Source organism: Amphiprion ocellaris, chromosome 13 (genome assembly GCF_022539595.1).
Source record: "Amphiprion ocellaris isolate individual 3 ecotype Okinawa chromosome 13, ASM2253959v1, whole genome shotgun sequence".
NCBI lineage: Eukaryota > Metazoa > Chordata > Actinopteri > Pomacentridae > Amphiprion > Amphiprion ocellaris.
The window spans coordinates 8,491,748-8,518,861 of NC_072778.1; the positions used below are offsets into that span (position 1 = coordinate 8,491,748).

The window sequence follows — 27,114 nt, forward strand, 5'->3', positions numbered from 1 at the left end:
CCACCCGGTCTACACAATCCTCCATCCGTGGCAACGGATAGGAGTCTGATTTTGTGACTGCATTTACCTTTCGGTAATCATTACAAAAACGAGGAGTGTTGTCTGGTTTCGGAACCATGGAGAGCTCCATGCGCTGATGCTGGGACAGCTAACCCATGTTCCACAAGATAGCTCACCTCCTGCTGCATTAGGGCCCTTTTAGTCGGATTAACCCTGTATGCATGTTGTTTGATAGGAGGATGACCCTGCACATCAATATCATGGAACAACACAGACGTTTGACGAGGATGATCCGAAAAGAGGAGTAAATTGTCCTCTATCAACTGAATAATGTCAGCTCTAGCTGACTCACACAAATACGATAGAAACGATTCTAAATCACTCAGCACCTCTGAGTTTCGCAGACGAGCGACTGGCATTAGACCATTTTTTTTCTTCTAAGCCGTCATCAGACACATTGTACTGTGGAAGAGCGTCACAAACGACAACCACGGGAGCATCAGAAGGTGGCACAGGGGGGGGTTATCTCTGGAAAAATATCGCTTCAACATGTTAATATGACACACACGAGTTTTTCTTCTTCGATCAGGAGTTTTAATAACATAATCTGTGTCACTTATCTTACGTTCCACTACGTATGGACCACTGAACCGACACTGCAGACTGGATCCTGGCAGCGGCAGCAGCACCAAGACTTGGTCACCTGGCTGGAAAAGTCTCAGAACAGACTTTTTGTCAAAATGACGTTTCATTTTTGATTGAACCTGCGTTAGGTTTTCCTGCGCCAGCTTGCAAACATGGTGGAGACGCTCACGAAAAGTACTGACATAATCTAGTACATTATACTCAATCTGAGTAGAATCGGACAGCCATCTTTCCTTAAGAAGATGCAAAGGACCACGCACAGTGTGGCCGAAAACTAGGTCACAAGGACTGAAACCTAAGGATTCCTGTGGAGTTTCACGCACAGCAAACATGAGTAAAGGCAGCCCCTCATCCCAGTCTCTCTCAGTCTCCAAGCTGAATTTACGCAGCATGGACTTCAGTGTTTGATGGAACCTTTCTAAAGTACCCTGAGACTCCGGATGGTAAGGACTGGATGTCTGATGCTTAATGTTTAACTCTTTTACTACCTGAGCGAACAGTTTTGACATGAAGTTGCTTCCTCGGTCAGTTTGAATTTCTTTTGGAAGACCAAATGTTGAAAAAAACTGTATCAGAGCTTCAACAATAGGTTTAGCTTTTAGCGTGCGTAAAGGAATCGCCTGAGGGTAGCGAGTAGCAGCACACATAATTGTTAAAATATACTGATGCCCAGATTTGGTTTTTGGCAAAGGCCCCACACAGTCCAGCAACATACGTTCAAATGGTTCCCCAAGCACAGGAATAGGATGCAACGGTGCTGGCAGAACAGGCTGACTTGGTTTTCCTGCTAGCTGACATGTGTGACATGATCGGCAGTATTTGGCCACGTCGGTTTTTAAACCAGGCCAAAAGAAATTGCGCAACACACGCTGATAAGTTTTCTTAACACCCAAATGACCTGCAAAACAGGAATCGTGTGCGATGCTGAGAACCTGAGGGCGATATTCCTTTGGCACGACCACCTGATTAACAACACGTAATTCATCGGAGTCAGGACTCCACTTCCTCATCAGAACTCCATTATCTATAAAGAAAACAGGAGATGTGCTGTCAGTAGCGAATACAGAAGAAAAACACACAGCTAGCGATGGATCATGTTTCTGAGCAGTGATCAACATGTCACGGTTCACATTCACAGTTAATTCTGCGTCACTAGGGAACAGAGATGTGTCATTTTTACAGTTGGACTTATTTTCAGTTTTTACAATTTTGTCAGTGACATCAGATTTCTCATTCTCATCTAACTTAGTCATGAATGACTCAGACAAATTCACAATTTCACCCAGTTTACGAGCCTGTGCGCGTGTAACAGCGCACACAGGGAACAGATGTGGTTCAGAGAGGTCAGCAGGAGTGGCCGAGGACGAGGCGGGCACCGGAATATCGGTAACCATGGGGTGAGGAAAAACGTTTCCTCCAGCCAAATCGTTTCCTAATATGAACGAGACACCACTGATTGGCAACCGCGAACACACGGCTACTTTTACCGGTCCTGTCACCAGCGGTGATTTCAAATACACCACATGCAGCGGGGCTCTCAGTACAGTCATCCCAATACCCCACACTAACACATCAGAACCACACGAAGTCTCGTTGGACAGTGGCAGGACATCACTTAACATCATCGAATGAAAGGCTGCCGTATCACGGAGAATTTTTATCGGTGCTTTTTTCCCTCTCCGGTCACAGAAATAAAGTCCTCTGTAACGAACGGCTGAAAACGAGCATCAACGTCAGAGATTTTGCTTTCAGAATGCACTTAACGCACTTCAGGAGAAGTCACAGTTTTTATTAGACAAACGCCAGCGGCCGGCTTGTGATCCAGACCAGCAGGGGCTTCACCGGGAACCTCAGGCCCCGCTGCATCCACCTGCAGTGGCGTCTTACTCTGCCAGCTCTAGCAGGAAGCACACCTGTGTCCACCAGCTGTTGAGCCAAGACAGTCTGCATCTCTGCTTTGCGGGCATTAGCAGACACACCAAGATTAAAATGACCAGCAATAATTAATAAGTCTGTCTTCCTACAATCGTCAAATTTTTCCCACGAGGGACTATCAGCAAACTCTTCAATGGAGAAATCAGCCATTCTCCCCCGTAATTCCTCCCACACACAGAAAATGCCAACCAGGAAAAAATACTCACCTATAGCGAAAAAAGCAACGGACGAGCCCCCAATTCATGTTACACCCAGCCTAGGGGTTAGTGAATGTAACATGAAAATGTCATCCTGTTGGGGCCTCAAGCAGCACACACCACAGATTTTTCCAACGAAATCAATAATTTATTTTCCAAAAGCGAATCTAAACAAAGGTTGTATTAAACAAACTAAAAGTATGGATGAGCTGAAGTCAAAACAAACAAAACTACGCTAAACTTCCCGAAAACAAGAGGAACGAAAGAAACAAAAGATAGCAACTCGATCCCTTCTCTTACAAAAAAAATTTGGGTTATTAAACAAAGAACTAATGAGTGGATGGACTGTGCTGCTGTGTGCTGGTTGGGACTCCACGCAGAATGACTCGCTCATGTGGTTCCCTCGCTCTCTGACCCCCGGAAGCGACGTCATCTTTCCGCTTTTTATGTCCGTCCTCGTGGTAGACCGAGCCAATCCGGCGCCGACTCATCAACGTGACGTCCAATCCAGGCAGTGGTGCGGCGCAGCTGTATTTACATATTGGATTAGCTAAATACAGACACACAGAGCGCAGGGAAGAAAAAAAAACAACCTCATACGACCGCAGTCGTAACACCCATTCAACTAGATGGTCTCCCAGCTTTACAAGCCAGTCTAATCCTGCTCTCACTGGATCAATATCGATTGGTTCTTTTTTGTTAGAGCTGTATGGCAGTTGTTTTTTGTAATTTTAAATCATTTAGATTTTATCATAAATGAAAACATAAATATAATGTGTACATATAAATATTTATGAATTTGACCTTCACTTGTGTGGATGTAGATGTTTTTAAGAATAATTACTAGATTAATAATTACACAAAAGTCTTGTAATGTGGGGATCCCAGCTTATCTAATCATTTTTTGAATCTATTTTTGAGTGAACACTGTTTTTGGTTATAGTGTGCATTTAATTCTTACTGTTTGTGTTTAGGTCATGGCATATTTCAGAGGATAGAAATAGCTCTATTTGAAGGCAATAATAATGCATTTTACATAAAAGTATCATGTTACTTAAATAACCACAGACCCTACTATATAAATTGTTTGTTTTAGTCTCAAAGTTCACAGTATGACATAAGATGAATAACCCGCATCGGCAAAATATAAATAAGTGAGTTTCCAGATTTGAGGGACACAGTGTCTGCATTTTATTAATAAAAAAACCCCCAAAAAACTAAATGAAACATCTTCACAAGTACATTTATTGTAAGACACAGTCAACACAACAATTACAACCCTGTAGATATCATGATTATATCACAGGCAAACTGCTGACTTATATGTATGAGGATGAAACAAACTGGCAAGTACAGTGTATTCACAAATCATTTTTATGAATAATTTATTCTCCTGTGTCACATTTACTGCATATCCATACATTTACAATGTCTGGAAAAATCCATTTCACAAGAATCTGTACTTCACTGAACACTGTAAGCACAAAAGAGTTCACAATTTAATTTACTGATTGCATCATATCAATAACTGTACAAGTCTTCCACAGATGTTTAAAAAAAAAAAAAAAATGTAGTGTGATGAAGGGGTTGGTGAGGTGAGGCTCAGTCCAAGTTCAAACCCCCAAACCAGCTGGGGAGTTTACACATGATGTAAAAAAAGACTGTTTAAAATTTCTGCCTGTGCAGCTGCAACCGCCTTCGTTGAACACACTGAACCTGTCTCATATTTTACATTCAATATTTCTCTAAAGTGGTTTTTAACAGAGGTAAAACACACACACAGACACACAAACATGATACACTGAAGAAAAAATAAACTTTTTTTCATCACTCCTTGTAGACGAGTAAAAACCTGAAACTTAGAAAGCAACCTTGACAAAAAATAAATAAATTCTTTGCTGCAAGCAGTTTGAATGTGTTATGATCAGTATGAAATGTGCCTGCTTGAAAAGAGAAAGACATAAATTGTGGTTGAGTCACTTTCTGTAGTTCTTCAGTAGTTCTGGCTGATGGCACAAAAACTTGAATCTAATCTTCAAGGTGACAATAACAAAAACAGTTTGTTTTTTTAAATGCTCATGATTATTTGATTTATTTCATGTCAAAGCCTCCAAATGCAAATTCTAAGATGTCTTCACTAAGATGTTGAAGTCAGGCATGAATAACAGCAATGAATTTGCAAAAAAATAAATAAATAAAGTCAAAAGAAGAAATGCAAGCTGTGGTTGTTTTTCCTGCACTGTTACACCAGGACCACACACTAGGTTGATTTACAGCTACAAGAAATATGACAGCAGAGTTTAAGCTGGTATATGATTGACACATATTGAACTGGTGATGTATACAATATGAATATAAAATATGTGGGAATGTTTTTTTTTCACCTAATGTATTACAGTCGGTATCCAAGAGAAAATACTCAACCAGTGACTCATGAAAACAACCGCTTATTGTAAACACGTAACAGCTACTACTAATCATAGACACTAGCCCTGCATGATGACGTTCCCCAGTTAATATGAATAATCAGCAGCAATCAGGTTAAGCAATTTGAGCAATTTTCGTCACGTAACTCCGCCACGTTCCTTGGCAGAAGAATAACTTAAAATAAATTTCAGGAAAGCTTTTCTCCTATTACTGAGGTTTGTGCATTCATACTTACACAACCCAAGTACAGGAAGTGTGTTTTACACTGGAGGGATCACACAGTATAATGTAATTTTAATAGTAAAACGGTGAGTCATTTTTTTTGAGGGAATTACAAAATCCCCAACAGAGTTCCTCGTTCTAGTGACTCATGCAAGTGAGCTGAAGGGATAAATGAACAGATGATAATAAAAACTAAAACCGACATAACTCCCACAGAGTTTGCTGAATGAAAAACTGAAGCTAGATCACCAATAAAATGACTACTTCTTCCCTAATCAGTTTACGGTTCACTTGAAAACTAGCAGTGCTGTTAGACCAATGTGCTAATGTAACTAAGTAGAAAAACATTCCCATATAAACCATCCATCCATCCATCATCTATAAACCATTTAATCCTCACGAGGATTGCAAGGGAGCTGGAGTCTATCCCAGCTGACTTAGGGTGAAGGCAGGAGACACCCTGGACAAGTCGCCAGTCTATCGCAGGGCTACATTTAGAGACAAACAACCAAGCATGCGCACAGCCACACCTATGGACAATTTAGAATCACCAGCTAAACTCAGCATGTTTTTGGAATGTGGGAGGAAGCCGGAGAACCCAGAGATAACCCACGCTGCACAGGGAGAACATGCAAATTCCACGCAGAAAGAACCCAGGCATCCTAACCAGGATGCAAACTGGGGATCTTCTAGCTGCGAGGCAACGGCGCTCACCACCACACCACCTTGCAGCCCCCCATATAAACCAAAATATATGAAAAATATGAAATCACAGCTGCAGTTTGAAGTCCCTCACTTGTTATTTAACATCATGTGGCATCTTTTTTTCTTCAAATGAGCGCCAAGCAGTCACATTATTTTCAATTGTAGTCAGACAACCTACTGCTGCATGCACGTCAAACATCTAATTGGAATTTGCCGGTGAAAAGTAAACATCACATCATTTACCTGAGATAAGTGTCATATTTTCAGTTCCCACAATAGTTTGTCAACACTGGCACAGAAGACATAATAACATGAATAAAACACAAATGATGTATCGCTGAACAGATTGAGTTCATCTCAAATCTTAAGTCATACAAAAAGGGAATGTCTGAAAAGAGTAATTATGCTGCTGATACAAGCAAAATGCCAAGTGCTGCCACTGTAATCAACAAAAGCTGCTCCTCCAGAACCACAGACAATAGCAGGGGCTGAGCTCTACTGGAGCACAAAAGATGGTAGCTGTAAATATGTATAAACATTCACTTCACTGTGTATCAGAGGCAGTGGAATCACACGTTTTGCTTACTGTCTTAGTTTTAATACTGTACATTAACCCAGGCAGATACTGTACAAATGAAACCTGATTTAGATGAAGAATTTCAGTCAGAATTTCTGCCAGAGCAGCTGTTGTTTGATGTGCAGATTGAGACGGAGGTCATGATTCCCCACAAGGCCACAGCAGTGAGCTGCACATTCTCATTTTCTCTTCACTGAATAGTTGAATTTCACAAAGTATTACTGCCTGTCTCTCTCTCTCTCTCCTTTTTTTTGTGTGTAAACACTGCTGGGGATTGCAATCTTATTTAAACTAACTTTATTTAAACTGTCACAAATTCGACTGGTTCTGAGGTTCGGCTCAGTGTGAGAATGCAAGTTACAGATAGCTTGTTAAAACGCAAAATGTAACAGCAGAGAAAAGTTACACGATTAATAAAAACACACTACGTCTGCACAGAAGGACAATGCAAACCTATAAGCATCACACACTTGGAGTCAGTGAAATGAGTCATCCTGTTGCCCCATGGCTGATGGAACTCTGAATTACTTGCACGTGATGTAAAGTCTGTCTTAGCTGTCGTCAGTATTGTTTTTGGTAAAACAGTCATTTTAGGGATTCCTGCTCTGGTTCTCTTGATGGAACAATAATCCCAGAGGAACAATACTACTGGACACAGAAGAGCGAGGAGCCTACTCAGTTCAGAAAAGCATGGTATGCTGATGTCATCGTGGATGAAGGGCTCGACTGCAATAAATCTTGAAGGAGGCAGATAGCGAGAAAAGAAATGAACCTGATGAATGGGAACACTCAGGGAAGCAGGAGCAAATAGTGCAGGCTACTATGGACATGACGTCAGAGGCATATATACAGTCCACTTATATATCCTTTCCTGAAAATATCCAGTGTAATTCAAGGGTACCCAGTCAAGATGAAGTGAAAAGACAGTGCTCTACACTTAAAAAACTCCAAGGACAAAACCAAACCAATGTTTCATTTCTTTCCAAGCATAAATGTTCAGAAAGGTATCACAAAAATAAAGTTTCTGCTTTTTAAAGACTGAATTTCTAGCTTAGCACTGTAGTTTTTCCTCTGTTTTTTTTTTTTTGTTTTGTTTTTGGGGGCAATTTTCAGCTGTGTGGGTATTTATATAAGAGGATAGTAGAAAGTAAATGTGGGATTAACTCAAATTGAACTACAATGGCTGTGTTTGCAGTGATGAAGGAACACACTGAACTCATCATTGTGTTTTTCAGCACTCTGGACAACAATAAATCAGAAAATAGCTACATCTGTAATCCTCTTAACAACTACGGTAGCTACTGCACAGAGAAATCCTTTTTCATGGGTTTTTGTGCTAATAACAAAAACATGTAATCATGCACCAAAGAAAGAAACTGTTGAAAAATATTCCCTTTAAGTTTTAATACTGCTCTAATAGGACATGGAAATGTGTATGTTTTATCATCATCTAATTCTGAAGTATTAAATTACATTTTAAAAAGCGATGGTGTGTACATTGGCTGAGATAAACTGCAAGGAGCAGCAGAAAGCTCAGGAGTTAAATGGGAAGTAAAAGGTTTTTCTGTCAGACTACTGTTGTCAAGGTCAAGAACAAGCTTCCACATTTACAAATTAGTTGGTAGTTCTAAATGTGTTCATCATTTTCTTTGTTCTAACCGTGGTTTACAGGCCACAGCGCTGCCCACTGAATTCTACTGCATCATCAATCAGGCCATTAAAAAAAAAAACCCAGATTAAACCATCATCACACAAGTTCACTGTCTCCCCAATTCTTTCAGCTACTTATCATTAGATCACCACTATAAGGTTGTGCTTAACAAGAGGAGTGTCCTTAATCACCCTCAGCCATTAATGTTCACTAATAAGTTACACTGGGTGGATGCAGATATTCACACCTGCAAACTATACAGATGTCAGCGTTTCTACCTTACTTTTTTGCAATGCTTTTACATTTTCTACTCTTCATTTGTCTGCCTTCATCTCTGATTGAGCCAGACAACAAAGTCTCTTCAATCTTGAATCCAGTGGTAACCACATCAGAAGCAGTTCTACAGTTCTACAATTTCATTAAGCAGCTGCTTTCATCCAAAGCGACGTACATCTGAGAGTGGAAACAACACAAGCAAGCATCTAGTCAGGAGAAAACAACCTGGATAAGTGCCATAAAGCAAGCTCAGGAGCACAGTCGAGTTGTGAAACGGGAGATGTAGTAAATACATAGTCACTGTTAAAAATCATAGACTGTAGGGAAGAAGTGGACAGAGCAGCTCAGCGGTCTGTGACGACCACTTCGAAGTCTCGAGTTTGGCATTTTCATGAGAAGGGTGGAGCTGGCGGAGAACATACTAAGCATGTCAATATGGTTGGAAATCACAAGGCAGCACAGCTTGCCTTTATCAACCATTTCACTCTAAACGGGAGCACCATTTACAAAATGAACATCATGCTCTATTGAAAAGAACCTGAAATTACCAAATGAGACCATAAACACATGAGGAAAATGTTTACAGTGGTAATAAAGTGAGAAGCAGGGTCATTTTCTCCTGATTTTCTATGCACTGGGACTTCTGTCTGGAGCCAGTGGAGTCACCCCCTGCTGGCCATTAGCAGGAATGCGAGGTTAAGGCACTTCCACTTCCCAAACCCGGAGGCTGTGCACACCTTTTATATACAGTCTATGTTAAAACACCAGGGTGTCCAGGTTTCTCTTGCTTTGTGCCGATGGCCATTGGAGCCAGCATGTGGTCTTCATTAGATGGATTTCACTGCTAGATGAGTAGCTTCACCCTTCTGGCGTGACGACTGCCAAGACATGCACACAGTGGGATTTCAAAAGACGCTAATGGAAACGAATGAATCGCAACCGAGAAACGTGGGCACAAATGAAGCGCTGAACTGTGTTCTTTTGTAAGTGGTCGAGACCGGTGTGGTTCTGCTGGTACCCACTTAGAGGAGTTCATTTGATTGCGAGCATGTGTAGGTATGTGTGAGTGTGAGTGGTGCTGTTTGCTTCGTTGAGCATACTGACAGCACTGTATGCTGCTTCGGCTGTTGTTTTGCGCTCACGGTAACTTCATTATATCCCTCGTTAGTGTTTTCCACAGGGGTGAGCTTGGCTAGCGTGGCTTTCATTTCTAATGGGTGCACCTGTGTGGCACTGTGGCAGTTCTCCTGCATTGGCCACATTTCCTGCCAGGTGAGCGACGGATGCTGAGCCGGGTGACCGCTGAGGAGGGGCCTCCTCTGTCTGTAGTTAGCCCACACCTGCAGAATGGTCTCTTTGAAAGGTCGTGTGGTCAGTGTGTAAAGGATCGGGTTCAGGGCGCTGTTGATGGGGAGAATAAATATGACCACCCAGGAGCAGATGGTACCTGCCAAGAGAGAGAACAAAGAAATAAACAGAAAGCAGAATTGGTATACAATATGTGTTAATAGATTAAGTTTTAAATGGCTAAGAGTTTGGAAAACACTTAAGCAAATGTCGTAGGTGAATATTATTAATACAGGAAACCTTTCCCTATTATACCCACAGGGGATCTCATTATGGAGCCACAGCCTACCATGTTATGTAATAGATTGTGCATAACACTAAATCATTGATTATATAAAACGAAAAGTCAACTGAGGTGGCTACAGATAAAGACTCATTAAACAGAAACAGAGACCTCTTGGCAAACACTAAGCATACACTGTAAAAACAAACAAAAAATCAGTGAAAGGAAAAAAAAATCTGTGAAAATCTGGCATTAAAGGTGCCACTAAAAAGAACCTTAAAGATGGTGGAATACTGTAAGTTTAATTTTATATTCTAAAAGAACAACTTACTACTTAAAACACTAAACATTATCTATATTCTCATAAAAGAAGGAAAACCTGTGAAATAACAGTAAATGTTGAAACAAATTGTAGTTAAAACATAAAAAAAACGTGAACTTTTACAGTATAAGAGATTAAAGAGCACAATATGAAATGAGGACTTTAGTGAATACTCCAATGAAAATCTTTTGAGTGCTTTTCTCTTGTTAAGCTTAAAAGGTGGCTCTGAAAGTCTTGTTGCTTTGCAGAGAACAGTATCTCCCAGCAATCAATTCCAGTTGCAGCCCACAACCACAAATGTGACAAAACACATCTAATATAATATAAGGACATCCGGAAAGAGGGATTAACGCAGAAAACAGGAGCCGACAAACAGGTTGAAGGACAAAAAGATAGCTGTGAATAAAATCTTACTGGTGAGGGAAGGATGGCAGAGAACAACTACAAGAAAAAAGACGCTGAGGAGAGCAGGAAGTTGAACAAAAGCTTTGTTCCAACAAAAAGGTGACGTTCAACGAGCAAACAGTGCAAGAAAAACACAAACAGACTCGAGGACAGATGCAGGCAAGCAGGAAGGTAAACAGACAAACCAATAAAGGACTTTCAGTATAACTAATTAAGACATAAATCTAAAAGATATGGATGAAATATAAAGAGATATCAAGAATAAAAGACATAAAAATGCATTGTTGGCTTATTAACAAAAATGGTTTATAAGAGGACATTTTAAGGAAGATTTATTTTTTGTGAGTTTTAACTGAAAATATGATCTAGAGTTTAAATGCCCTGACAGCAAACACAAAGTCCTCTATAGTCTTAAATCTAGACATTGGTTGCAGCAGGAAATCTGGCCCTGAAGAACCTCAAAAGTAATCATCAAAACCTTAAAACCCATCCACCAATGAAACCTTTTCATGCTTTTCGTTAAATAGTCTGGCAGCCTTTACTTGTTAAAGCCTGTTGCATGTTTTTTAAGGTTTACACTTGTTAAACTGGACCATAGTAGGTGGCATGCATGACAAAATCTGCATCTTTCAATGAATTACTACAAACCAAAGCTGACTGTAGTGACTTTCTAGAGCCACATTGCAAGCACATGTTTAATACTCATACTGCTTCTTTAAATGGTTATAGGTCTTCTACTATACCGGGAATCTCCACCTGCAGCAGTGACAGGATCTTGAGGACGAAAATGGGGATCCAGCAGAGGGAGTCGGTAATGACGATGGAGAAGAACCTTTTGGCGATGGTCACCTCTTTTTTGATGTGGTTGCTGTATTTAGTGGTCTGAGTGCCTGTTCTCTGGATGTTATAAAACATGCTTGCATAGGAGAGGACGATGATGAGGAATGCCACCAGGTTAAGACCTACAGGAAGGTATTTGTATTGGTTACAGGATTTTCATACAGCTCATAATTGCATTATGAACGTGCATTTATGAGTAAACTCTGCATCCAAATGCAAACAAACAGAAATATATTCACTGAAAAATGACACTGTACATTTACTATTAGTTTCAGAGCGTAAGCAAACAGAAGGAACACACCAGCATGCTCAAATTAGACAAGAGATAAAGATCTAATCCTCACCCAGAAAAATGACAATGGAGTAAACGTGAGCCCAAACCGTCTCTGGCTGCTCAGAGTGCAGTGGGAAGCAGACTCCATTGGTCCCATAGAAGTTTCGAAATAACCCCTTGCAGACCAGCGGCAGGAAAGCTACAATAAAACCGAACACCCAAATGCCGAAAAGGATGGTGACAGTTCGTCTCCAGCCAGGAGTCAAGTACTGGAAAGGGTAGACGATGCAGATGCATTTCTCCAGAGTGAGGTAAGTGAGGAGCAGGACGGATACTTCAGTGGATAACATGGCCAAAGAGCCAATGACCTGACACTGACTGCTGTCCATCCAGGCCTGAGCGTGCCGGTTGTACTCGCCTCGAAACTTCAGGTCGTACGCACCGATCATGAAGAGGTAGACACCCATCAGACCATCTGCACCTGCAAGGAAAGACATCTGTACTTAATGAATTATTACCAGGATTTATGTCTGGGGTATTTGAATAGAAATCACATTTTATAGATGTATTTGGAAAACTTTGCTGCAAATAGTTTCAACCAGCTTTTCAACCAATTAGGACAAGACTGCATGTGAAAATATGTCTTTGTACAGCAGTTTTCCTCCAAGAAAACTGCAATATAATTTCTTAAAAGTGGGAACAGAATCAAGCCAAATAGAGAATTTGTTTAATACGAATGGCTTTCTACCTGTAAGCTGTAGACTGATAATGACAAGCAGACCACAGCCACTCAACGCTGATGCTAACATCAGGTATATAATGTGATCACCTATCAGGGCCCATCTGAACATGTACTAAAGCCCTGACCACTTGATCAACAGTCAGTGACAATTCTCCTGGATGTTTGATTTTAAATTTACAGAACAGTCCTAGAATAGACTTTCAGTTCAACTGCGGAAAGTTTCTTTATGTACAACTCAAATCTGACTCTCATGATTTGTGAAATCAATAAAGAAATATTTATTGCATTTACCATGTCATCTCTTTTGCATTTTTCTTGAGTTGTGCCATTTCACTGAAGTAGTATTCTGATTACAGTAAGATGGATTTGATCGTCACAACAGTGGCCTGTACAGTTAAATTAAATTCCAGCTGAAAATATGGCTGTACCTCAAGTTTCCTCACTAAATGGCTTTGTGATAGCGGGAAACATGGCATCAAAACTAAAGGAAAGTGAATGAAGTCAGATTTATTGGACAGTCTAAAATGATTGGTGGAAACTCGATCAATTGTGTTCAAACAACAATCTGGAATACCAAACGACAGGGAAACATCGTAAGATCAATACATCAAGGTTTGTGCACAGAGAGATAGGACAGCAACTTCACATGCACGGAATTTGCTAAATAAGGAATACAAGAGTCTGATCAGCCAAAGTACTGTCAAAAGATATAAAACAGACCACCTGCCAGAAGCTGAAACAAAAACAAATGCTTGGGGTGGACTAAGATATAGCAGCATTTGGATGACGGTGGACAGTGGATGATGAAAAATCAATCAAACCCAAAGAAGCGAAATGTGGTGGTGGGAATCTTCATATCTAGAGGTAATTTACTACTATTGAGTTGCCACCTGCACTAAGCAGAATCCACCTGAGCCAAAGAGAAGCAGCGCTCCATTCTTCAGAGACATTCACCACTCTCTGGTCTGTATCTTTGTGGAGGTGGACTCAGCAGGATAATGACCCAAAACACACCTCAAAGCCTTGAAAAGCAACGTGAAGACCAAAGGAGACCAGTGAATACTTTCCTCCACAGTTTCCTGACCTCAGCCCCGTTAAACATTTATCGAGGCTGCTGAAGACGGAGAAAGTAAAGCATTCCTGACATCACAATAAGCCCTGTGGAACACTGTCAGATCATGCAGAGATAACATGGGTTATCAGATTTGAACTAACTTGTGGAATCAATGAAAGCTTGAGGGCATACTGTCATTAAAGCAAAAGGGGGGCTTACCAAAATCTAAAATATTATGAAATTCATGTCATTTTTCAGTCAAATTGTTCAACTGACCACTTACTGTAATGAAAAAGTTTTCTATTGAAGTCCTTTTCCAGTCATGACTATACATACTCATCTCTGTGTATCAAAGTTCTATATAGAAATAATAGTCTTCATCTGTTTGCTGCACCAGCTCACCTACGACTTTGTTAGAACTCTATACAACTACTCTGCGCCACACAATGGCAAACTGGAACATTGGAGTAATTCAGTCATTGACTTTCACAGGGGGCTGCACAGCTGCATGGTGGTTAGAATTTTCACCAGGGATCTTTTTGCATGGAGTTTGCATGTTCTCCCGTTGCATGCGTGGGTTTTCTCTGGCTTCCTCTCACAGTCCAAAAATATGCTCAGGTTAATTGGTAATTCTAAATTGTCCGTAGGTGTGAGCGCGAGTGTGATTGTTGTAGACTGGCGACCTGCCCCCGCCTTCACCCTAAGTCAGCTGGGATAGACTTCAGCCCTCTCGTGACCCTAATGAGGATTAAGAGGTGTATAGATAATGGATGGATGGAACTGAACACAAGGGGACCTTTAAATTTGAAACAACCTCTAGTGGTCTGAGATCTCTGGACCCCACTATACATGATCGAGTGCAGCAGGCAGGAAAAATCGAATTGGAAAAACACCTCAAAGTGTTTGAAATACAAAATTCATCTGTGGTGTGGCTTGTTGAAGTTAGCTTTGAAGTGTAGATGGGGCTGATTGCTACACTTAGAGGGCAGTAATGAGTTGATTAAGGCTTAGAACACTACAGGAAGGTGAAGAAGAAGCTGCATTAGGAAACTCGTGTGGAACCCCCACATGGGTCCTTCAGTGGCAACATGGGGAGTGGACTGAAACTCACGCTTGGCTGTTGCACAAAGGTTAACATAGGGTTGACATATCTGTATGAACAACTGTAGGGTGTGTATTAGTTGCATGTGCACATCTCATATATATATATATAACAATGTGTATAGATCTGAGCCCAGCTTATATCGCCTGAATAATTCCCCACTGCCTCTCCAGTTGCTGCTTACTGCTTAGTTCTCTGACAACAGAGTGAACTCATTATTCAGACCCTCCTATTTGTAATTCTTTTGATATGGAAACCCAAGAATAGTGCATCAAAAGGCAAGCTGAATTTTATGCCCGGTGGTTATAATCATTGAAGACAACCTTTACATTTTATAATGTTGGATTTATTGTGTGAAAGATTAGAGTCGTACTCTGGTCAACTCAGCTGGGATTAAAGGGAATCGTGGCGTAAGCTGTCTAGATACTGTGTTGATTTACTTATTTAACAATATAAATAAAGCACTTTGGGAAATAACTAAAAGAAAATGTAATGAGAGACAAAAGGATAGAGCAGAAAAGAGCAAGGACAGAATAATTACTGAACATCAGCTCCCTCAAATGTACATTTTCCCAGTGTTTATAGTTTTTTTTTTCCAGACTCAACCTCTACACCTTTAATAACCAGATTGTGCTGACATGCCCTGTCTGTGTAAAGATAGATACATAATCTCCTTCACTTCTGCTAAGCACGTTAAGCTCTGTTTTTGTCTGGTTTCAGTCACCATAAATTAATACGCTGTAGAAGACAATCAGCATTGGCATTCTAGTAATGAACTTTTAAAGGTCAGTGCCTTAAGCAAGCGAATCTTAAAATGCCCGAAAATGAGATGGTGGATAACAACGGTCATCCTCTGCATAGATTTCTTTGTAAATGTTGTAGGAAAGATAAATGACATCTGCTTCACAGATTTTCTGCTTTACATATCCTGAGGACATGTGTAATACCCTTTACACTTGACACAGAGATAAGAAATGTCAGCACCTGCATGTAGAAATGCATTTTGGCCATTTGTTTTCTACATGCTTGATGTTTTTTATGTATTTTTCTCCTTGTGTAGTTGCACGCAAAATGCAGTACTTTCTTGGGAATACAACAGAAGCATTGCACAGTATCCTGTTTTACATTGTAACTTGATTAATGTGAAAAAGAGGTCAATTTTTCAGATTTTCTGCACCAGGTAGCTCCTCGTGGTACAAACTGAATTCATTTTCGATTCTCTTCAAACGCTCTGATGAGTTTCCTTCCCTCCTCTTATCATATTGTGACACATACCGTCTATTAATCTGACACTAGCACGCCAACTGCCGAAGTGTGAAGGAAAATGCAATCTGATTTTAAGTATGAGTGCGTCCATGTCATATCAAACCTCTAACCTGTTTTGGGATCTGTGCTATCTCTCATCTTTAAATCAGAACCTGTCTTTCCATAAGAAAACACACATCTTACAAGCATCGCTGAACTCAGCAGACAGACTGGACTTTCTATACACCTGTTCTTCCCAAACCACGAAACTTCTGAATCTCCTCTCAAAACCTGCAACAACAACACTCACAGCCCTTATCTCCATGCCAGCACACGTTGAAGCAGTAGAAAAGATCGCATATTTAAACATCATGCTGAAGTATTTCCACTTTAACTTCATACATGCATTTGAAGTGCCTTCTCAGTGTGCTGCATATGCATTTGAAATACACTCCACAGTATAAGTAGCTTAATTATATCTCTTCTAAGGTGATTTGGTTGGTGATACAAAAATCCAGATGTATGCAGATGACACTGTTATCCACACTCATGGGAAGGATGCTAAACAGGTTGCCGACAGACTATCAGATGCAATGGTGAATGTGACAAAATGGCTGACCTTAAATGTCAGACAAACTGCCACTGTGTTTTTTCATAATAAACAAAAACGAATGTACTCTCCTAATATAACGGTGAATGAAGAAGCCGAAAATAATGCCACATGTTATAAATATCTCGGTGTTATATTAGACTCCACGCTCAGCTTTAAAAATATCATTAATAAACAGATGAGCCAGACTCTGAAATGTAACCTCTCTCTCACCTCACTTTTGAAGGTGCAAAAACCTTTTTCAATGCTTCAATCATGATATATTTTACATATTACATCTCATGCTGGTCCCAAGCCAACAGAACAGCCTTGAAATCTCTTGAATCCTTATGCAAACAAGCCATTAAAATCCTGGATAAGAAGAGGCAACACGTTCAAGGCTGTTCGTGGTTATGCGCCCTCACCTCTCAGGTTTTTTATTCATTGCACTTCTAGAAATACTACCACAACAACAAGGGCCTCTTTTAGGTGGCAGTATCACATCCCTTTATGTAAAACTGCCTTTGGACAATCAGCATTTTTCTTCAAAGCAATAAGCAAAGCACTGCCCTCCCTGGCTCATAATAGGGAATTCTAATAAAGAATGTCTGCTTAGCTTTCAGGGAGGGCTGGTGATGGTCACACACATGCACTAAATATTAAAATATTTGGCTGCAAGACTAAAATATGCATCAATCTCATATAATGTTGACACATCTTTTGTGGAGTTAAACAATGAGAATAAATGCAGACAAAAAAGAAAAAAAAAACAATAGCGTTTTTTGCTTTTTCTGCGTTTTCTGGTTTCTTTCTGGCCTGCTCCAGGGACTGCAGATGGAAACTAGCGAGTGCACTATAATCCGGTACAGAGCATCTTTACCCTGTGTTTAATGTTCTTTTGTACATGGTCCCTGTCAAATAAAGTAATTAAACAAGAAAAGCACTCAGAGAGCGTAGCACTCTGCCAAGGATATGCGGTCGTATCACGTAGCGTTCACTTGTCATAGTTACAGTGACGCTGTGCGGCTATTTCACAATGAAAGAGACATCTTTAACAAATCGCTGGATCCAGACTATAAGCTGCATCACTGAAAAAAATCTAATCACTTGGTCCTCGTGTCATTTTTGACCTTCCCTGAAAATTTCATCCAAATCCGTTTTTGAGTAATGTTGCGAACAGACAGACAAACACACGGAAAAACGTGCAACAATGGTCACATAACTCAGCTGTTCCTTGGCAGACTAATGAACATATCTAAGTAACTACATCTTCAGTAGACTGCATTTTTTTTTACATTTCGTCTTGCTCATGGAGTTTTATGTTTTCAAAAGCAGGTATTGTTTGCAGAATATAGTGTAAGGCACAAACTGTGAACTTCCACAATAGGAAATGATGTCCTCTGCGACTTTCCATGAGCTTTAAGTGTAGTTCAACTTACAACAGAGGGAGATGATGCACATGGCATGGAGTTTGTTCTCGGAGCGGATGTACGAGCGCATGCAGATGACGAATATGTTGCCGAAGCAGGTGGTAGCGGAGACGACCCAGACGAAGACCCTCAGCACGATGTTGGCCAGCAGGTCTTCAAAGGACGAGATGCCATCAGTGTTGGGCTTGCAGCTGCGCACATGAGGAGCGTAGCCGCAGTACTGGAACTTCTTGAAGTAGCTGCGATTAAAAGATTAAAAGATGAGTTTCAAATTAAGCAAAAAGGGAAGGGAGTTTGTATATTTGCAGCTGAGGGGTTTTGGGGTTTATCCAGTCGAGTGGGATGTCCACACAGTGTGTAGATTGTGTTTTTCTCTTTATGTACTGAGACAGCCGGAAGGCAGCAATACGTTCTGGCAATCGAGACTCGTCATTCTTTTCTTTATTCGTCAAACAGTCACCACTCACCTGTCAGTATATTATGCATGTGTTAGTGAGGTGATTTTTACATGACTATTTTAGTGTGTTACCATCTAGCATTGCTAAATAGCACTAAAATAACAAGTACAGTTTCAAGAAAAGTACAATTAAAATGCTGACATGATAGTGACTCTATTTCATACAATCCATCCTCAGCAGGGCATTTCTGTTTAAAGTTTCAATAGTGATTTACTCAATATTCTTTTATCTCATGATGATGTTTGAGTCTTAATCAAAGTGATGGTCCGACCATCAAGCCATGGAGCCAAAAACTCTGGTTACTGCACACTGTCCCTCTGAGAACAGCTCTTAACTCTACCTGTAGATTATGCAGACTTGTAAGAACATAATCTTCTGGTATATAGGTGGGGCTTTTTGAAATTTTAAAAGGTTTTTTAAAATAGTTTGCTAACCACAAATGTGGTTGGATAAGCTTGAAATTGATTGGTGTGGCGGGATAATCCAAACCCTGGTCCAATAAAACTGGTGAACTGCTGCTTTCGGATTACAGAATATGATTTTATTTTTCTGAGAGGGAAAAAAAATCATTGAACTGTATGTTACACAGTCATTGATTAAGCCCTGTGGGGGGAAAAGCATCTTGGAGAACCTCTCCCTCTGCAAGGCTGAACATTTATCTCATAGTCTTTCAGGAGATGGATTACACTAATCCTGTCATAAACAACTCCCTGCTGGAAAAGAAGCCTGGCAGTTTCAATAAGTTGGATCTGAGCTCACCACTAGAAAGACAACATTGATGATAAACCCGTGGTCTCTGTGACAGTTCACACTGAATAATGCGGCTTGTATCCACTCGGAACATGTCAGCGCAGTACTTACATATGAGTCAAGTATTTGAGAGGTTCAAACATCCTTCGCTGTATGTTTCCAATTTCTATCCCCTCTATGCTCCTGAAAAACACAAAGACATATTGATTTTGTAAGAGTCCAATGCCACACGCAGATCTTCCAGTATAAGTGAACACAATTTAAAGAGGCTTGAAAAGCACAATGAAAAAACTGTTTCCATGAAGTAGCCATTCGACGCTGAAATGAGAGATTTCTAAGAGCCCAAATGCGTTTTCTGTCTCTCACTGATACAGATTTTGACCTTTGTGAGCTCATTCTTGTGCTACAAAAGGAAAAGTACATTGACCACATAATACCTAAATGATGGACAAAAACGTCATGCAGTGAATGCTGTGACACTCAAAAATGGGATGATATTGAAAAGATAACGACGTCCTTACAGATTGTGAGTTTTTTTTCCATTTTCATTGGGTTAAACATAGCAGCTAGCTCTTACCACAAAGCAGATAGATTTTTTTTTTTTAGATATATTTAAAAACTGTTTTAATGAGATGCTAGGGATGTGGCAACATATACTTACAATGATTTTAATTTGTGCAGCTTGTCAAAGTGGTCCACCTGGAGCTCCACGATGGGATTGTATGATATATTTCTAGAAGATTAAAATAAAAAACTCAGTAGTGACAACCATTTAAATAACACGACCATGAGTTCCATGTATTATTGAAATTGCAGTGCATTATGTATCATGCATAGCAGGACACTAACACAGAAAAGCAAACCTCAGTGCTACAACAAGAGTAACACTGGTGACATTTCTGGATATACATGCTCATTTTTAATGCATGTGCATCAGTTCTTTCATTTTTGCCTTCTATGTTACCTTCTGCTGTCTGTGGCCTTGCACTGCTCCTCCTAACATGACATGTTGTTATCCACCCACATCATTGTTTGTTCGTGGTTGGACAAACAGTACAATGTCTAGTTATTGTTTGAATGTCATCTTATTATTTTTTTTTCTGCAGCAGTCATTTCAGTACATTTACAATCACTGATTGTCCCTCTTTGCAGAATTGTTTTGTGGTAGCAGTGAAGTCTGCCTTTTCTAGAGTGAATATGGTTGAATGAATTCAGGATTTAAAATAAAATGATGCAGCACAAGGTTATCAAATCAATATCATTGTCTGTTCATTCTTTTTTAAGAGGTGCTTGCACCTGAATGTTTGACAAGTGTGCTTCACTAGATTTTGGTTGGTACTTTTCTACCTTTTTTTGTGACAGATTCAGCTATTAGTTGGCCTGCAGAATAGGATTGTTGAAAAATAAAATTCCAGCTGTACTGGTGAATAATAACTCAATATTTGATACAATAATAGATTATTCTGAAACTGACCATCTGCACTTTAAGAATAATTTGATGCTAATACTTTTGCACGTTTGTACAGCATTTCTACATTGTGATTTGGACATTTTTACTGAGGTGAAAGTGTGAGTACTTTCCCACTACTGCAAAATGCTCATGTAGCTGAATAAAAAATCTAGTTTATTAAAGTCTCTCAGAGAAAATGTATTTATTTTTGTTTTATCTGTCTTAATCAATTTCATTTGAACAATCTCTACAATAAACATATATCTATCTAATGTATACTTTTCTGCAAAATGATCAACACTATTGTCATTCCCTGACAGCATCGAAAACAAAAATAGCCATGGAATAGGTAAGCTTTCATACAGAAGAATATATCTGAGGGTGTTTGTGCAAACAGAACTCACAGTTGAAGCAAATCCTCCAGTAAAACAAAGAGATTGGGAGGGATTGCGACCAGTCTGTTGCTGGATAGATCCCTGCCAGCAGAGACAAATCCACATCGGGCCCCAAAAAACACAAAAGAACAATTAAATACTTATGCACATCACTGGAGATCTGACAGATGCATTCAGACACAGGGAAATCCGTAACTTTTTCTGTGTGCAGGGGGTGGATTGCATAACAAGCACACTGCAAAAACAACGCCCCTGCAATAAACACCGCCACTGTGTCTATAATGTAATTCACTGATGCTGATGCACACATGGTTTTCATTTGTACCTATAGCCTGTGTATTATCGGTATTGAAAGAACCAGCTTTAGTGATAGTGACCCCAATTCCTGGAAAGCTGAACCCCTTTTACATGCTGTGACTGCATGGTGACTGAAGATACGTGCTGGGTTCTGTTTATCACTTCCAAGCTACGGGGATAACTGCAGCTATCATGAAGCTGTGATTGCATCCATTATCCCCTTCTTCTTTGTGACCACATGCTACCTCATTTGTCTGCTTACTTACAAGCGGAAACTCACTGATTGGCATCAACGGTTTTGCAAGAAGAGAACATGCAACCTTTATTGTTCTTCTTTTTTTTTGTCTAATATAATAGAGCTGATTGCATTTTAACATAAATTTACCATGCTTTGGAACAACATATAACATTAAAAGTGTTAATAATAATCCTGTTCTGTCATCTTCTGCACATCTTGCAGCAGTAGCTACTTTGTCTGTTTACATGGAAGCTTGCCTTGCATCACACACTCCAACCATAACATAAAAACAGCATGAAAGAACACCTACAACATAAAAGAACATCTCCAGCGTGAAAGAACGTCTGAGAAAAAATAGCATAACAGACTGTGTACCTTTCACATGTGCTATGTTAAGACTGTGTCTGCAGGAGCACTCATTCAGTTTAAATGGACTTCTGATGATTCATCCAAGGACATGTCTGGTTGTGCATCAGTATGATTCACTGGTGAGTTTTTAATTGTCTTTGGACAAAAATGGAGCAGCAGAGAACTAGACAGGAGCAAGATGAAATCAGGATTTAGCTCCACATGTCAGCAGGAAGCATTTGTTGTTGTTGTTTTAATGGGATTTTCTAATCCAACCTTTTTCTTCAAATATGCAAAATATCTACAGTATCAGTGAAAAGTTTGGACACACCTTCTCATCCAATGGTTTTTATTTGTTTTAATTATGTTCCACTAGTCTGAAGCATCCAAGGTCGAGGCAAAGAATGTGAGTAACTAAGAAACTGAGTGATGTAAGAAAAAAATAAAAAAAATAAAATATATATATAAAAAAATATGTATATAAAATATATATATATATATACACATACATATATACACACACACATATATGTGTGTGTGTGTGTGTGTGTGTGTGTGTGTGTATATAGCGTTAGTAGTCAACTTTTACAGATAATGTGGTTCTCTCCTTCAAAAGAACCACAAAGGCAAAAAAAGGTTAAATCAATACAAATTTCAGAAGAAGAGCTGTTAAGATTCCCAAGGCTGTTAGCAGCTTTGAACGTACTCTGTCAGGTAACATTAAGGCACATGGAAATGAAAGGAACACACAGAGGACATTGTGCAAAGATCACAGCAAGCACAAAACATCTAAATCAGTAAGAGTGAGCCAACAACATCAAAAGTAAAGATCTCCAGGCATCTCTAACAACTCATAACCACTGTGGTTGTAAGTAAGTGACACCAAAAGCACTGCAGAGGAGCGGAGTCTATTGAAGTGCAGCACAAAAGAGGAGCAGTGATCTCTAAAAATTAAAAAATCGACGAAGATATGAAAAATCAATGTTCCACACTGCTTCTGTAGTGACACTGACAAAAAGCTAAGACATGCCCAAAACATGAATGAAAAAAATAAGATGTTGCAATATGTTTTCAAACAGAATATAATTACTGGGAAGGACTAGGCTGCTAATTTTGGTTCTTTGTCATCTTCTTCCTTTTCTTCCCCAACATATAACAAATACGAGCCCTACTATCAGATAGCATCAAACTACACATGAACCAGTAAAAAAATCATGGCCATAGCTCATGAATTAGAACAAAAACATAGATTTTAGATGCTGCACATATGCAGACTGCGATTAAAATCAACATAGGAGTAACTTCTGCCTGGAAAATTTTGGATGTGTTGTTTACTTTCACATATACTTATCTACAAACTTGTCAATTTGATGTGCAGCTGACAGTGGGGAAAAGCTAATGAGAGTCCAAATTAGACCCCCTGAGGGCTAAAAATATGCAACTGTGACTATACTTGTTATCTGGCTTTTACACTGATTTCCTTGTGTTTGATTTTAGCACTAGTAGAAAAGAGCCCTGGAAACACTAACGTTTACATACACTGTAGAAGAGGTACTCATACAGCTTATGACAAGATTTTAACCTGTAGTTGAAACAGAAACTTCACGTCTAAAGGTTACAAACTTCTGGAACAACCATCTTCAAAATTATCCTAATGTGCTTCACTTTTTTTTGGCAATATCTTGACATTTTTTTTGTTGTTTGCACAATCAAACAAAACCAACTTACAGCTCCCCAAGCTTTTGTAGGACTGAGAAAGCCTGTTCGTGTATGTGGCCGATCCTGTTTCGCTGTAAAACCCTAGAAAGAGGCAAAACACACACAAAAAAAAAGAATCACACTGCTACTTTTTGATCTTTTTATCCCAATTTAATGAACTGCCAGCACTGACGTCACACATAGGCTAACAGCTACGAATCAGTTTTTGTGAAATGCAACGTTGATTTCTAAGTCTCTGACAAATTCCCACAAAAATAAAAAAGTAAAATTATAACCTTTGCCTCTGACATGGATTCACGTACATAAATTTATACTTACAGAACTGTCAGCATGTTGCATGAGCAGAATGAGACATTTCCAATCGTTTCAATGAGATTTCCCTCCAAGTCTCTGCAAAACGTGACGAAATGCACACGCAAACAAAGGAAAATGTACAGAAATACGCACACAGAAAGAACAAACTCATCAAAAGACTTGTTACTTCAATGTCAAGACAACGTTTTTTGACATGTTTTGACATCCTACTTACAGCCAATTCAGTCTGGGCATTTCTCGACATATGTCATCCAGCTTTGTCAAAGAGTTGTTCAGTAAAACCCTGTCAATCAGAGAGACAAAGTGACACAAGGTGTAGAGCACTTTCCTTAAATGTTCAAAAGCAGAACATTCAATCTGCCGCAGCACATTGACAAAAGCTCTTCAAAGCAGCAATTATGACGACGTGAAAGAACATCACAGGAAAGGAAAAAGCATGAAGGGGAGAAAGTCTCAAAGTAGAAGAGCATAAGTGGAAACTCACAGTAAAACAAGTGAGTTCAGTCCGGAAAATGTCATTGATGATATCTGATGGATATTGTTGTTTTCTAAGATCCTACAACAATAAAAACAAAAACAGGTTATTGTTTCATTTCAGTTTATCTGCAGAAAATGGATTGAAGTAAACATCATCGATAAAGATAGATTACCTGTAGGCAGTAAAAGGACAACAATGCAAGAAAAAGAAAACAAAATTGGTACATTGCAAAAGAAATGAACTGTTTTAGTAGTAAACTAACATACAACCACTCCAGCTTGTGCAGGTCCCTGAACACACCCGGCATCAGGACAGATATCTTGTTGTTGCTTAGGTATCTAAATAAGGAAAGACAAGTCAGGAACACTGTAAAAAAAAACATTTTCAAACAATCTAAGCTGTAATTTTTTTGGAACAATTAAAATATATTTCACATTTTCCTCCCTGTTTTGTTAAGTTACAGATAATAACTTATAAAATCCTAGAAAAAAAAAAGGATTGATTTACATATGAACCCAAAGAAAAGAACAGGCCAAAACTGTAAATAATGTCGACATCAAAACTGTCCTTTAATATGTTTAAATCAAGAGAAATATATCTTTTTAAAAACATATACACTCCCAGTCAAAATCTTAATACCAGTTGAAAAATTTCAAGAAATTGCATTTTGCACTGTTGAATTTTAAGAAGGTTCTGAGTAGAACTTCAAAATGACAAAAGAAGAAATGGGAGCCAGAGGAAAAAAATTGAGTGAGCACTTTATTAAAACCAACAATTAAACTGAAATAGGCTGTTCATCAGCTGATCAAGAGTTTAAGATCATAGCTCAAAAAACCTAGAAAACCCCCTCAAAACAGAAACATAAGTGTCAAAAATGAATTCAGTAATGAGGAGCTCCACCGTTCTTGTGGATTACTTCAAAAATTCGTTTAGGCATGCTTGATGTGAGTGTTTCCAGGAGGCTGGTGGGAACGTTGCTCCAAGTGGTGAAGATGGCTTCACGAAGGGCATCCACCGTCTGCAACTTATGTCCATTTTTGTAGACTTCCCTTGCCAAATGTTCTCAAATGTTCTCAGTTGGATTTAGATCAGGGGAACACGCGGGATGATGTTGTTCTCCTGGAAGATGTCCTTTGTCAGGTGGACGTTGTGAACTGCAGTGCTGTTGAAAGATCCAGTCATTACTGCACCGACGAGCCCCTCAGTCAGAAGGGACGCCCGCTGCAACATCTCCACATAGCCAGCCGCCGTTTGATGCCTCTGCACAACCTCAAGCTCCATTGTTCCATTGAAGGAAGAAGCAGCCCAGATCATAATGGGCCCCTCCACTGTGCCGTGTAGAAAACATCTCCAATGGGATCTCCTTGGAGATGTGTATGTTGAAGACATTTTTGTTTTTTTAAGTCTTTCCCTCGCAGATGTCAGCTGATGGTTATTGGGCCGCAGTCAGCACTAGTAAGAGCCTTAATTTTGGCCTGTGTCTTGAAGGACAGCCAATTGTATCCTTGGTCAGTGTGCTGGTGAAATGTTTTTGGGTCTACCACTTGACTTTTTTGTTCCACAACCTTCAGGATCTTTAAAGAAATTCAAAATGACCGTCTTACTGCATCCGACCTCAGTAGTGATAGCACGATGCGCATGCAGCTTAACCATCCTATCACGTTCAAAGACAGAGAGCTTTTTTGCCTTTGCCATCAGGAGGTCATAGCAGTATGAATACCTGACAGGAAATGACATGGAATCCAAATTTTTGTGCAGATTTTGGCTTTTAAAGATTTAAATTTTTGATCAGCTGACAACAGCACGTTTGAGTTTAAATGCAGTTTTAAATAAATTGCCTGCTCCATTGATTTTTCTCCCCCCCTTCCATTTCTTCTTTTTGCATTTTGAAGCTCTACTGAGAACCTTCTTAAGATCCACCAGTGTAAAACACAATTTCTTGCAATTTTTCAACTGGTCTTAAGATTTTGATCGAGAGCTGAACTAAAGTTATGTATATGCAGAATTTTTAAAAAAACGGTAAATCAATTGTTCAATTCAAATCTATATTTTCAAAAAGAACACATTTTACTGACAATGATGCGCTGTTAAAAAGCAATAAAAGGGGAAAAGTTTTCACAGACACTGTAGACGCTACAAATCAACTGAGCTTCACAGTAAAAAGGCCCTGATTGGTCCCAGTGCAGCAGCCTGAACAAATGCTTGGACTCATTTTATGTACATCAATACATAAACGCCCGTATATCACAGTTCACATTGTTACTGAATGGTATGTGTGGAAAAAAATGCCCAAACTTACAGTCTTGTTAGGTTATACAGCCCTCTGAATGCATCAGGACTCACATCTCGAATTCTGTTGTGCTGGAGGTACCTATATGTTAAAAAGAAGCTTTAAACATTCATAGGCCTGATGAATGAATGAACAAGCAAAAAACAAAAACAAACACCAGCGCAATGC

General features: G+C 39.5%; 1 protein-coding gene across 2 annotated transcripts in view; it reads right to left on the reverse strand.

The window, feature by feature from the left end:
* Positions 1 to 3,953: 3,953 nt before the first annotated feature.
* rxfp1 (relaxin family peptide receptor 1) overlaps positions 3,954 to 27,114 on the reverse strand; it is a 74,593-nt gene continuing 51,432 nt past the window's right edge. Inside the window, exons 6-18 of one of the 2 annotated variants that reach the window (XM_023279884.3) lie at positions 26,956 to 27,027; positions 24,923 to 24,994; positions 24,663 to 24,734; positions 24,393 to 24,461; positions 24,182 to 24,253; positions 23,873 to 23,944; positions 21,271 to 21,342; positions 20,078 to 20,149; positions 19,528 to 19,599; positions 18,218 to 18,447; positions 12,117 to 12,527; positions 11,676 to 11,894; positions 3,954 to 10,082 (exon numbers count right to left, since the gene is read on the reverse strand). In XM_023279884.3, the coding sequence (XP_023135652.1) occupies positions 9,658 to 10,082; positions 11,676 to 11,894; positions 12,117 to 12,527; positions 18,218 to 18,447; positions 19,528 to 19,599; positions 20,078 to 20,149; positions 21,271 to 21,342; positions 23,873 to 23,944; positions 24,182 to 24,253; positions 24,393 to 24,461; positions 24,663 to 24,734; positions 24,923 to 24,994; positions 26,956 to 27,027 (1,930 nt within the window). In that variant the 3' untranslated portion in view covers positions 3,954 to 9,657. The remainder of the gene's footprint in view (positions 10,083 to 11,675; positions 11,895 to 12,116; positions 12,528 to 18,217; positions 18,448 to 19,527; positions 19,600 to 20,077; positions 20,150 to 21,270; positions 21,343 to 23,872; positions 23,945 to 24,181; positions 24,254 to 24,392; positions 24,462 to 24,662; positions 24,735 to 24,922; positions 24,995 to 26,955; positions 27,028 to 27,114) is intronic. The other variant, XM_055016846.1, reaches the window with a different exon arrangement.